General features: G+C 41.3%; 1 protein-coding gene across 2 annotated transcripts; it reads left to right on the plus strand.

The window, feature by feature from the left end:
- The first annotated feature begins 3,456 nt into the window (after nucleotides 1-3,456).
- GNA11 (guanine nucleotide binding protein (G protein), alpha 11 (Gq class)) lies at nucleotides 3,457-11,369 on the plus strand. Of its 2 annotated transcripts, none has more exons than XM_009893970.1 (6): nucleotides 3,457-3,639; nucleotides 5,155-5,309; nucleotides 6,306-6,434; nucleotides 7,852-7,981; nucleotides 9,032-9,185; nucleotides 10,691-11,369. In XM_009893970.1, exons 1-6 carry the CDS (start codon nucleotides 3,493-3,495, stop codon nucleotides 10,879-10,881), a joined length of 906 nt encoding a protein of 301 aa, XP_009892272.1. In that variant the 5' UTR covers nucleotides 3,457-3,492; the 3' UTR covers nucleotides 10,882-11,369. The 2 variants fall into 2 exon arrangements, with proteins under 2 accessions (XP_009892272.1, XP_009892271.1); XM_009893969.1 differs by having other exon boundaries at nucleotides 3,468-3,639; nucleotides 9,032-9,189; nucleotides 10,691-10,806.
- The last annotated feature ends 1,750 nt before the right edge of the window (nucleotides 11,370-13,119 follow it).

The raw sequence follows: 13,119 nt of genomic DNA on the forward strand, positions 1-13,119 counted from the left end.
TCTCAAGCTGTAATATGAAGCAGGTCTGATGGATTGAGCTTATTCTCTTAGGGTCTGTTGTGAGTCGGCAAGCCTTTAAGGTGCAGGTGAAGAATTTGGATGATTGTTGTAAAAACAAATGTAAAACTTTACATGCGTGAAGTGAGGCTGTGTCTGCCTAGTCCTTTGGAGGTCTCCAGTATGGACCTAGTCGCATAGTGATAATTGTTAAGTGAAGGCCAGGGCTTTCCTTCTCACTGTGAATCCTCAGGAATTAACATGTTGCTGTTCTTCAGGTGAAAGATAAAATCGAGGGCTTAATGTTTGTGCTCTTTGAAGATGCTGTGTCAGTTTCTGTAAGGTTTCTTGTAGACTAGGGAATGTGTCTCTTGCTCTCATGCTTACCTAAAGCAGTCCCACAGAAGCAGCTGTTTCAAAATAGGTTGGTGCTATAGGATAGATCTGGGTTAAGAAGATCCCACTGGATCTAAATATTTCACTTTAGAAATAATTCAAATTGCTTAAGAATGCTTTCTGCTTTTCTTTTAAGACACAATTAAGTAAGATTCAGCATCAGATTTTAAAAAAAAAAATCTATATGAGATCGTTAGTTAATACTGGATACGCAACACTCCAAGTTTTAGGATGTGTTTGCTAGATGCTTCTCACTGAGTACAGCATTGCACATTGCCCACCTTAAGTTGTGGCAGGTAATGTGTGTTCTCTTTCCTTGATGTAACTGCTGCTTGCAGGGATTTCTTCTGTCTTATTCCTATTATGTGCAGTTCTTTCAGTCACAAATACTAGTGATGGTATTAGTGAGAGGGCCTTCCAAAATCTTCAAAATTTTGAAAAGAATGCATGTGTGGAGGGAGTTTCTGCCTTGTAGAAACCCTGGTAATTTTTCTTGTCACTGCATCTAGTGACAGTTAGTTTGTTGAAGCCTAAAGCAGAAAATTGGGGTGAAGAATAACAGTGCTAATCAATGATGAACCTGGTAATAAGAAATTTGATTTCATGATATTGGACATAAGGTAGTCATTTGTCTTTTTACTGGGTGGGGAGAGGGGAGAATATTTTGTACAAAAATTACTTGTGATTATGCATGGGATACTGTTGACCGAGGAATGTATTTACAAGTGCCTGTCATATACTTGAGGGTCATTAGTAACTTATTGTAAACTCTGCTGCTTTCACCTGTTGACAGAAGAAATCGTGAATTCAGATTATCTCATTGTCTCAACATTGTCATATTAAAAAAGGTTATTGTGCTCTTATAAATGTAGGAGACCATACCCATCAGAGCTTGTAATGTTCTGGTGTAGTGCTGTTCTGTATTGTTGATGGCCTAGGCAAAAGCAAGAAGGACCTTTAAAAAAACAAAACCAAAAAAAACCTAAAAAACCCACCAAAAATAGGTAATAGTGGAGTGACAGGAAGAATCTGTGTTTGAACTCTTCAGTTCTGAAGTGAGTGAATGGCTGGTGTTGAGGTTTCTCATATGTTTTCATTATTGGAATGCTTTGAAGCACCACTTTTTTTTTTTTTTCCCCCCTCTCTCTCAGTTTTGGTCGCTGTGGTAAAAGACAAGGAAGTATTTCTCACCGCAGTGAGAGAAACCACAAAATATTTCAGTTTCCAGTTCCCCCCCCCCTCCCTTTATGGTGCAGGTTTCTGTTTGAGATGGAGATAGTTTGTTGCACGTTAATGGTGTTTATAATGTTAATTTCTAACTATGCTGAGATAACTTCTGTCAGTTCTTGGAGATGGGGAGAGTTTGTTTATTTTAAACATGCTGCTTCTAGTTATGTGCTTGCTGCTTTTATTTGAGCATATTTATTTGTTTGCCTTTTAGCCTGGCACTATAAGCATGAGTAATTGAGAATCTACATGTGAGTAGTAATTGTGTATTGCGATGAATGAGATACTGTCTTAATATATCTATCCCCTGGTGTGAGGTGAGTACCTGGTGGTTCCTGTGGTGAAAGCCAGGCCTCTGCCAGCATCTTTACTTGTAACTGCAGATCAAACAGATTTGTCGCTTACAAGATGTGTTTTTTGTTTTGCTCTCAGTAGCCAGGTGAGCTGGGCCACTGTATTAAAAAGAGCTGTCTTTTTTTGTATATATATTCTGCATAATGATAGCAAATTTTAGGAGGTTGAACAAAAGTACTGAACAGAGATGTCAATGGTATACGCTTAGGCTGTTGCTTGTGGGATGAAGTATGGAGGTATGCTAATTGCATGCAAGACTTGACCCATATGTCCCCTCCACAGAGGTACTTTCCATAATACCAGTTGAATCATGAATTTAACAAGGCTGACTGACGGCATGGATACTATATCTGCTGATGTTTTTTTCCTCGTACTTACTGTGTTAGAAATTTCCCACCATCTTTTTATATCATCTGTTGGCCTTCACATGTTAAATGACACTTTTCTGGGGCCATAAATGTGGGAGTGGGAGGACCTGCCCAACTGACTGTGCAGGAAGCAGGCGCTGAGAGGGCTGGACAGTTTAACGTGCTGGCATTGGTGCAAGCACGCCTTGCCCTCCCATCCACTCCAAGACCCAGCTTCTCTGGGGCAGTAAACCTGTGTAATAAGGAACCGGTGGCCTTACTGAGCAACCTGCTGTCTGTTAGGGATCAAGACAGAGTACAGACCGCTGTGAGCAACATCCTGCTCTGTTCTCCCTGCCAGTTGCTATTTTTAACACTATAATATCCAAAGGCTACAACCAGTATTAGAGGTATCTTGCCACAATGATGATTATAATTTCAGTCCTAAAGAGCAAATCTTGTGTTTGCACAGTAGTTTGGGATACTAGGCACTGATACACTGACTGGGTTGTTCACGTCAGATGGATAAGTAAGTAGTTTCTTGAGTTCCATTCTCCTTTAGAGTTGGTTTTTCTGTTGTGTTCAGTTCTTTTCTGTGAAAAGACACATAGTCTATAAAGTAAGGAGTCTTTTGTGCCAAGTCACAGCAAAAGAAAATTCCCTTTTTACTGTGCAAATAGGCTTCCCCCAGCCCATTCACTGTCATCTCAGTTTGCAGTACTTACCGACTTGAGAGTGCATCTGGGCCCTCTCTGGCTGGTGCGGTGATTGTAGCATCTTGCTGGAGTATCTGGGAATAGGTCAGGTGTGACGGACAAGGGCCTTTTGACGCAGAACGTGTGGGAGTGGCTGTAATGTGAGATTTGGAATAAGTACCAGAGCTGCTTTTGAAGGCTGCTGTAAAGGACAAGATGTCTTCCTTCTATGCTGTTAGGTTCGTAGTGGGGATGAGCAGGACCATCCAGACCCTCTTTTAATATCCTGGAAAGTGACTAAAAAAGTGGTTGGAAGTAGTGTGTACTTGGGTATAGTAATAGGAACTTAGGGGTATGATGTAATTGATGTTAGCTTGCTTTCTTCTGTAGCAAGCCTTGCTTGTGATGGCTCCTAACTCTCTCTCTTGCATTCTGTAGGCACTGGGGAGAGTGGAAAAAGCACGTTCATTAAGCAAATGCGTATAATTCATGGCTCAGGCTACTCTGAAGAGGACAAAAAAGGCTTCACCAAGCTGGTGTACCAAAACATCTTCACTGCCATGCAGTCTATGATCAGGGCCATGGAAACCCTGAAGATTCTGTACAAATATGAACAGAACAAGGTAAGTTTCTCTCAATTTTTGCGTGTATCTTTAGGCATTGGAGATTCTAGGATTTGATTTCTAAGTTCCTGTTTGTTTGTGTCCTCCTGCATTGCAATTTCAACCTTCATGAACTCTTTCCCATAAATGTTTGGTGCTTAAGAACTGCTTTTTAATGTCATTTTGCTGATAGCTGACTCCATTTATTTGGTTGTGTTAAGGGGTAGAGCAACTTTCTCAGGATGGTTGAGCATTGATCTGTGTCGTGAGTGGTGGGAGCAAGGGACTGGGATACAATACAGGGCAGGGTACAGGAGAGGGGTTCTTTCTACTCATTTCAAGGGTTCAGTATTGTTAAATGTGTTGGGCTTTCTTTGCGTGAGATATTATTCTCATTGGAACTTGAAGCTGACAAAATACATGCTGGACCCCAAAGACACCTCTATTGGTAGTTACCACTGTTACTGCAATCTGTCAGTTTTTCTGATAGGTACTGACCAAAGGTACAGACCTTTCTTGAAGGGTTTTGGTCTCAACCACAGAAGTCCGGTTTACTCATTTTTGGGTCCAGAAATATTTTTTTCTGCCAGATGTGGTCTAAATTATTTCAGCTTTTTGGGGGGAGGACAGGAAGGGTGAGGGTGTGCCAGGAAATTAGATTATTTTTTTTAGTGTGTTTTTGCTTCTTTAATGTTTAGTACATTAACATTTTTAAGTGAAATTGTATTTTACCTGTTCTGACACACAGTAACTTGAAGCTGGTTTTTTTAATAACTGTTGATAGGGTCTGGATGGTGCACCAGGAGCTCTTGAGTCTGAACACCTTTTTTGCCTTTAGAGATGTTCTGTAATCTCAGTGATGAGAATGGGTAGGATGTGAGGAAGCTTGCCTTGCCTGTGCTTTACCTGGGGCATGGTGGAGGTGTTTTGATAGGTATAATCTGCCAACTTTTACTTACGATAACGTGCAGAACTTGTTTTGGTTTGGTTTTGTGGGGTTTTTTTTCCCCATTTTTCCTGGTATAGGTGGTATAGGCAAAAGCCCCTTCCTGTGGCAAGTGCACTAAAGATTTCAGAAAGCAGCTTGGTGTGGATAATAACTTCACAGATGCCATAGACTGTTGTCATGACTGTAGTCCTTCCTTTGCTTATAGGCTGTGGGGTGGGCATTTTTATTTTCTCTCTCAAAAGGGGTCATGATTAAAGTACGCTGAAACAGTGTTGCTATTAAAAATGTAGTTTGTTTATTTATTTTTTTTGTAACAAACCTGAGATAGCATGTGTTACCCAACTGCAGTTGGACCTCCTCAGAAGCTGGGCAGCCTGTAGTTCTTCACAGTGAGTGCTTTGCTTTGGAAATCACTGTGTTTCAAAACACCTGGTGATCTAATGATAGGTGAAACCTGCTGTTTTACAGCAGATTCTGTGAAGGAGCGTATTTTGCTTGCCTGTGACTGGTACCCCGTGCTCTTGACTCTCCCTGCCTCCCCCGCCCCCCCACCCCCTTTTTTTTCTTCTTTGCTTTTCAATCTCCAGGCCAATGCAGTGCTGATCCGGGAAGTGGACGTAGAAAAGGTCATGACATTTGAGCAGCCATATGTAAGTGCAATTAAAACATTGTGGAACGACCCTGGAATACAAGAGTGTTATGACAGGAGAAGAGAATATCAGCTTTCTGACTCAGCTAAATAGTAAGTATATAATCACTGGCATGCACTTATAGAGGTGGTGATGATCTAACAAATAATACCTGTCCAGTTTTTTCTTTTTCTAGAGTTTGTTTCAAAGGGCAGGAACACTGCTGTACATTTCACTGCGAAGTTTGTTTGAAGTACCCTTTATCTTTTTCATTGAGGCGGATGAATCTCACTAGTGTTTTAGACGAGCCGCATGGCCTCTGCTGGCTACCTGTATTGGGATAAAAATCACAGGCATATGAGAGAGGCATTTTGCCTCTATCAGCCAGAAGTATCCTTAGGGAAAGTTAAGATGAAAGAGCAGTGGGAGCAGGTAACTGGTAACTTGTTTGAATCTGGCTCCAGAAAGGCGAAGAGCTTTGCTGGAGATGGGGGAAGCTATGTTTATCTGGGGATAGATTTAGATCTGGAAATTCTTTACCATTTGCTACTTTTCATGAGGGTATGAAGTGTTCTGGTGGGTGATAAAAGACAGTTGTTCACGCATCTGCTTCCGTATATACCTGAGGCTAGAATCTCTACCTTAAGCCATCTATGTCTGTCCTGGCTCTTAGGCAGCAGAAGTGTTGCGCTTTCTCTTCAGATTTGTCCGTTGTCCTGCAGGTGTATATGGATGTGTAACTTAATGGATTTATTATTAACAAAATCTGCATCTAACATAGGTTCACTTATAAATAGAACACCTCAGATGAGACTTGATTCTGAAACATAAGCACTTACACTTTCTCTGTAGTAAAGATTGTGTTCCATGCTCCTATGCAGAGTTGGTAAAGTTGTCCTTAATGTATCTGTTTATCTTCTGAAAGGGATGCCTGGTGAATTACAGTTCCCCAAAGGTATATTCTGTTATTTTTCTACATCATATTTTAAATGGTTCAGGCGACTTCTGAGTTTCTTGTTATGCTAGGGAAAGAAATTTTAAATCTGTATATTTATGTGCTGCAACCTAAGGTAGTTTTTTTTTTTTTTTTTCCATTGTGCTTCTTGTAGCTATCTTAGCGACGTGGATCGTATCGCTACCCCAGGATATCTACCAACTCAGCAAGATGTGCTACGGGTTAGAGTTCCTACAACCGGTATCATAGAGTACCCCTTTGACCTAGAGAATATTATCTTCAGGTACTGAAAGTGTATTCATGTTACAGCTGAACTGAGAGAGGAGTGATATGGTTTCAGAAAGGATGAGTTCTGGATTGCTTTAGACCGTCCAGGTGCTTAGTTGAGAGGCTTGAGTGGATGTATGTGCTGCGGTATTCTGAAGTATCAGCTGACAGGTGCTCCGGTAAGGGGGACGGTGTAACATCTTATTCTAATTAAAGGAAAACTCCAAGCTGAAGCATTGACAGTCACAAAACAGAACATGCTTTTGAGGCAGTGACACTTAAAGCCCAGCCAACCATCTTGCAGGAACTGGTGTCCTTCCTGGGAAGGATTGTGTTGCTGGCATCTGAGGCTGAAGTGGTGGCTTCTGAGGCAGCTGAGTGAACTGTTGGTGGCTTAAGCCGCCAAGGGGAGGAGGGGGAAGCTTACTCTGGGCAGTGCTTGACTTGAAGTGTATTTCACTTTAAGAATGCTTATCTCAAACAACTTTTGAGCATTTGTTTTTCTTTCAAAAAGAGATCACTTTTTGTCCAGAAATATGTTCTCATATGTGATACCTAGTATCTGTCTTCAGAGATGGTTTTCTGTGCCTACCTTGTGCTCTCAGGATGACACCAAAATTTGCTGCCTATGCTGCTGCAGCAATAGATGGTATTTGGAGGCTTAAGCCAGCAATCAAGCATGGCATAAAGGGCACAATGACATGCTTGTCTATTGCAAAGCAATTTTCTCCCTAGCTCTCTGGTACTTACATGCTGCCTGCCCTTCTCTACTGCAGTGTTGACATTACAAGAGAGGAATAAAGAAGCCTGCATCCTCTCTCTCAAACCATTCAGTTGCAGATACACAGAAAGTTACTCTCGCTCTCTGGTTTGCTGTCCTATGAAACAGGTATAGGGTTTTAGCAAAGGTGGATCGGGTGTGTTGCACTTTAGGTGAGTGACAAAATACTTTTAGTGTGCTATACAGGTGGGACTTCCAACTGAGGAGCTGAAGTGCATAACTTAATAGTATGTTCTAAGAAGAGTTTAATAACCAAGAAAGCTGTCCGTGTGAGACAAGTTTTGAGGCAAGCAGATGCTTTAATAAAAAATAGTTTGCTCATTTGACAGAGCAGAGTTTTGAAGGGCTTGTCTTCTCAGACTCAGGACTGCTATTTAGAAAACCGGAGCAGAATGAAACTAAAAATGGTAATGCCGATATTTGGGATTTGAATTTGGTATCACTCACCTGTGGCCATCTCTTCAGTTTGGTATATTTCTGGAACAGGATATTTTGTAAACTTGATGGTTTTGTTAGCAAGCACATATTATCACATGCCAGGTTGACTTGAATGGTAGAGAGTCGCATTTGTTCTCATCGCATGCTGGTCCTTTGCATTCAGAAAGAGAACTGCAGCTACTTCTGTGATACTGTATGTATTTCTCTTCCTTAGAATGGTGGATGTTGGAGGTCAAAGATCAGAACGAAGGAAGTGGATCCATTGCTTTGAAAATGTGACTTCCATCATGTTTTTAGTAGCACTTAGTGAATATGACCAAGTTCTGGTGGAATCTGATAACGAGGTAAGCCAAAGAGTGGAATTCTGCAGGAGGGTGGAAGGAAAGGAGGAATGTCTGTCTAGCTGCTTAGAGGTTGGCACTGAAGAGGGGACAGAACGAGACCGAATGAGAGGGAATGGCTTCAAGCTCCAACAGGGTAGATTTAGACTGAACATTAGGAAAGAATTTTTCACAGAAAGAGTGGTCGGGCATTGGAATAGGCTGCCCAGGGAGGTGGTTGAGTCACCATCCCTGGATGTGTTTAAGAGCTGTTTAGATGTGGTGTTGGGGGATATGGTGTAGGGCAGAACTTTGTAGAGTAGGGTAGATGGTTGGACTCGATAATCCCAAGGGTCTCTTCCAACCTAGACAATTCTATGATTCTATGAAGTGCTTGGTGCCAAGTTGGATTATTAAGTATTGCTGGTTTTGGCCTCCAGTTCTTCCTATTGCAAAGGGAACCTGAGCCTCAATGGGTCATGATGTCCCTGAGAATGGAAAATGCACAGTGCATTCAAATCATCTGTACTTCTCAAGTAATACTGAAATACTCTGAAATTGCCGAGTTCTGTGTGCCTTGGAAGGTACTGTGCAATGTGACCTCATGCTCTTAAAAATCACCCATTCCTCTTTTCCCCACTGAATTACTTTGTGCTGTGACTGCTGTCTAGTTAGATAGTGACTGGTCTCTTCGAAGATGGAATACTGAATTTTTCCACTTGCTAATAGATTAAAAAAATGACATTAGGTAACAGCAGTTACTCCTTTTCTACTAGACAAAATGTGTTCACAAAGTATCGTAGCAGTCCTCTCGCATGACGATCAAAGCCTACAATGACTTTTAAGCCTTTTGATATGAATGGCTTGCCAATTAAACAAAGCTTGAGTCCATCAGACTTTGCATTTCCTTTCCATTTACTGGCAAAGCTTAAGCCAGAACTTATCTGGCGCCAAAGTATTCCGTCTACAGTGTCGGAGGTGCTGGATCAATACAAATCTGAGTATGTGTGCAGGTAGCAGAAAGGCATCTTAGTGCTCATTTGTGAAAGCAAGGCTTTCTTTTTCTTATTTCAGAACCGGATGGAAGAGAGTAAAGCTCTCTTTCGAACCATTATCACTTATCCATGGTTCCAAAACTCTTCTGTTATCCTGTTTCTCAACAAGAAAGATCTGTTGGAAGACAAGATCCTATATTCCCACCTTGTTGACTATTTCCCAGAGTTTGATGGTGAGTCGTTTTTAAGAAGGAACACTGTATAGCTAGAGGAAGGGGTGGAGGTGGTTTGGTTAGAATATTTTTGGTTTCTAAAGAAAACTCAGTTCTAGACATGGGAAAAACATTTTAATTTGAGAAGGAATACCTACAACAATGAGAAAATGTCACAAAAATGTCTTAATCATATGTAGATAACTGAAATCTGATTGAATGGTCAAATAACGAACCTCTCCTAGATGAAGAATTGTTCCCAAGCCCCCGCCCCCCAATATGCACTTCAAAGTATTAAATAATGGACGTTTAACTTTCTTACCTGTATGCTTGTGCATATAACCCATTTCATAAACATGTGACAATTCGCTGGTATACTGGGCATTTTAACCCTATAGTCAAGAAGCGACTTGAGTCCTTGTTTTGAGAAACTGACTGCTCAAATACCCAAGTTGTTCAAACGATGGTGCTGAAAAATCTCAGCTAGCATGGAATTCTTATTAGTGTGCCATCTGCAGTTGTGGAAAAGTAATATTAATGTGAAACAGAGAAATTCCCATCTGAAACAAAATTCCTTAGCCAAAACAGCATTTCAAGCTGTTCAATGAAGTGCTTTTAAAGTTGGCCTTATTAGTTGTCCTCTGGCTTCTGGAGTTTCATGCCCCCTGCTGTCTGAAAGCACAAGCGCTCTGTCAATGGTGGAAAACATGACGTTTTTACAGCAGGCTGGGAATGGCTGGTGAGTTTATTGGTCAAATAGTGTGTACTTCTAATATAACTTAACAGCTGGAGACAAGATTACAGCACCAAGAAGTGTCACATACTTTCATTTTTTTCCTGTAAGTATTTACTGTAGTTCCTCCAGGGATGCTGCATGGCTTGTGAGTGGGAGGTAGCCCATCAGACTGCCTCTCCAGAGATGGTCTTCGCCATGGAGAATGTGACAACATCAGTACTGTGAGAGAATTATCAGTAGGTGATGTTTTTCTGAGGAGCTGTCAGCAATATGAAGTAAATACTGGCAGAAATTCCAGTTTTTAGGTCCTGTGAATTGACCAGCCGGTTAGGACAGACTGCAGTGTTGGTTGAAGATGACCCTTGTTTGCAAAACATACACTTCTGTCCTTCAGTGCCTAAGATCCATGTATATATTATGAAGAAATATACATCCCATCTCAAGAAAAGAGCATTGTGTTATGTATATCCAGCATCTGTCACTGTTATCTAGTCAATGCAGTGCATACAGGGTTATACCAAATGCTGTGTTTCAAAGCATGGTCTGAAATGAAGCCTTGGTTTCTGTCAAAACTCTCAGCCTTGGAAAAATGCCTTTTGTAGGTTACAGTTAGATAACTGAAAAGCATAAGACACTTCAGCTCCTGAGACTTTAATGCAATAGATGATCTTAATTTCTTCTTTATAGCTCTCTAACCCATAAGAAAAAGTGCACTAGCAATTATTCTGATGGATCAAACTGGGGGATGCACTTAGCATAAATCAGTTAACGGGTTTCTTTGTTGCTGCAGGCCCACAGAGGGATGCACAGGCAGCCCGTGAGTTCATTCTCAAGATGTTTGTGGATTTAAATCCAGACAGCGATAAAATCATCTATTCTCACTTCACATGTGCCACAGACACAGAAAACATCCGTTTCGTCTTTGCAGCTGTCAAGGACACCATCCTACAGCTCAACCTGAAGGAGTACAACCTGGTTTGACCTGCTCTGCTCTTGGCCCCTTGAGAGGCTTCATTGTGAAGAAAAGACAAAAAAAGAAATTTTAAATATGACAGGAAAAAAAGTTTTAATTTTTGATGATGTAATGATTGCAAATTGTCTGATCTGTGGAGTGGCAAGTGCTCAGTGTTATCCTGGAGTCTCATGTCTCTGTCCACAGAGTAGTTGATTTCATATTTTTAACAAATTGCTTTTATTTCACAGTTAACGGGGATATGCCTCATTTCTTCAGCACCTTGCTTACTTCTTAATTTTTGCCAAACAGCTAAGGCAGTCTCATCTTGAGCTTTCCTTTGTTGCTTAGCCACTTCCCCCCTCCCCCCCTCTTTTCATTCCCATGGTATATATATAGACAAAAATAACTTTCCAGCCGAGATTGTGAATTCACTGGACTGTGGGAGTGCAGAATGCTACTAGTCCCTTTGGCTTGTGCTATAGGGTGCCTCTGGTGTAATTTGCTAATCCTGCTTAATTTTTTTTTTTTTTCATAAAATAACTGGAAATCCTTTAAAAAATCAACACTTTGGACACGCTCCATGGTTCACTGTGATGAAATGTTGGGGAGGAGCGATTGATCTCCAACTATTGTGCAAAAAAAGGAAAAGGCAAAACGAGGAAAAAAAAAAAAAGCCATCACTTTTCCATTCTTTATATGTTCTAGTTCTGAGTTATTTTTTTCTTATCAATTATAAAAGGTATGGAGACTGTGATTATTTTTTTTTAAATTATTGATGTTCTATACATAGTTTGCTACATGTTGCTGTATTTTGTTCATGGACTACAAACGATGGAAGCTCTTGGAGCAATAGCTGCTGAGCCTGGGGAAGTGCCTGACTGTAATTGTTTTTTTTTTATTTTATTTTGTGGGTTTTTTTTTCTCACACATACACACATCTCCCCACACCACAAGCGCATGCAAGCGCACAAGGCTCAATTTGCAGAGAGAAACTGTATTTTGTTGAGTAGAGTATATGACGTCAAGTAAGCAACTTCTCTATGCAGCAAATATCAAAAAGCACACTGAGTAATTGTGGCATCTAAACATCAGACTTTGGCTGGATTGAAAATCTTGTGCCACCCTCTAGTTCTTTTCTTGCTGCTAGTAGCAAACAAGCCTTGTTTATTGCATTTTGTGCCAGCGTGTTGAATGACTTGGTAAGAATTCTTTGGTCCTGTCCAGCTTGCGGATTTTGAGAAAGGACCAGAGTTGGTGGGTGACAAACTTTGGGACATAGGTAGGATTCTTACTTGAAAAGATTGAGGATAGCTCTTGGAGGGAGCGGCAACTCTCTCTCTCCTGTTTATGCATTCCCCTGAGGCACATGCTGCTGTATTTCTCTGTGGAGGAGTATGGATCCTCTTTGGAAGACTTGTACACATACTTGCTCCAGGGTGCATGTGATAATCGAGTTACAGTAGTCATGGCTGGAGCACGCGGCTGCTATGGAATCCAGAAAGCCCTGCTGTGGTTGCACTTTTGTTTAGCGGGAGAGGAGAGGCAGAGACAGCAGGGTTTGCTGGTGCAGGTGGAAGGTAGAGTGGAAGTAGTTCTAGCTTCTGGATTCCAAATGAAACTCCACTAAGCAGAAGGATGTGAAGTCTTTGCAGATTAGAGAGCTTTTTCCAGGGGCTGAGGCAAGTGAACAAATGTGCTGAAGACCTGTTGCTGGCCTGGAAGATAACTGCAGTGGCAAGGCAAAGAGCAAGTAGGAAACGGGGAAGTCTGATCCACCTCTGGACGTGTGTCGTTTAGCCATCACTAATGCTTCTGTTTCAATTCCAACAAGTAGCATTGGGTCCAAATTCTCTGGATCAACCAGATTGCCCCCTTGAAGGCCGGCAGGCTGCCAGTAGATAAAGACTAAATGAGCTTCACTGTTGAAGGGGGCTGTTGATATTTTGTCTCTTTTGTAGACAGAGCACTACATCAGTGTTTTGCACAACATGTAAGAGTAAATCTTAACTGTCTGAGATGCTTAAGATGCTTTGATCTAGAACACTAAAATATGGAGGGACATAATTTTGAGTAATTCTGTTTATAGGGCCCTCTTGTTTTCCAGAATAGCTGAGGGAAGTCTACGTATGTCTCAGAGCACTGCAGAAGAAAGCAAGCTCTGCTAAGAGTGATTAGAGAGCTCAAGTTGGAACAGTAGCCATGGGACCAACAGTTGAAGAGCCAGTCTGGCTGAGTGGTGATGCTGAGGGAAACACAGCATCTCT

The sequence above is a fragment of the Charadrius vociferus genome, unplaced genomic scaffold (assembly GCF_000708025.1).
Source record: "Charadrius vociferus isolate BGI_N301 unplaced genomic scaffold, ASM70802v2 scaffold1168, whole genome shotgun sequence".
In the NCBI taxonomy this organism is placed as follows: domain Eukaryota; kingdom Metazoa; phylum Chordata; class Aves; order Charadriiformes; family Charadriidae; genus Charadrius; species Charadrius vociferus.

Excerpts from the sequence above, each read along its gene's own strand:
- GNA11 (XM_009893970.1), top strand. The coding sequence starts at position 3,493 with ATGCGTATAATTCATGGCTCAGGCTACTCTGAAGAGGACAAAAAAGGC. Across the intron at positions 5,310-6,305 it reads CTTTCTGACTCAGCTAAATA|CTATCTTAGCGACGTGGATC; the intron begins GTAAGTATATAA and ends TGCTTCTTGTAG. Across the intron at positions 7,982-9,031 it reads TGGTGGAATCTGATAACGAG|AACCGGATGGAAGAGAGTAA; the intron begins GTAAGCCAAAGA and ends TTCTTATTTCAG.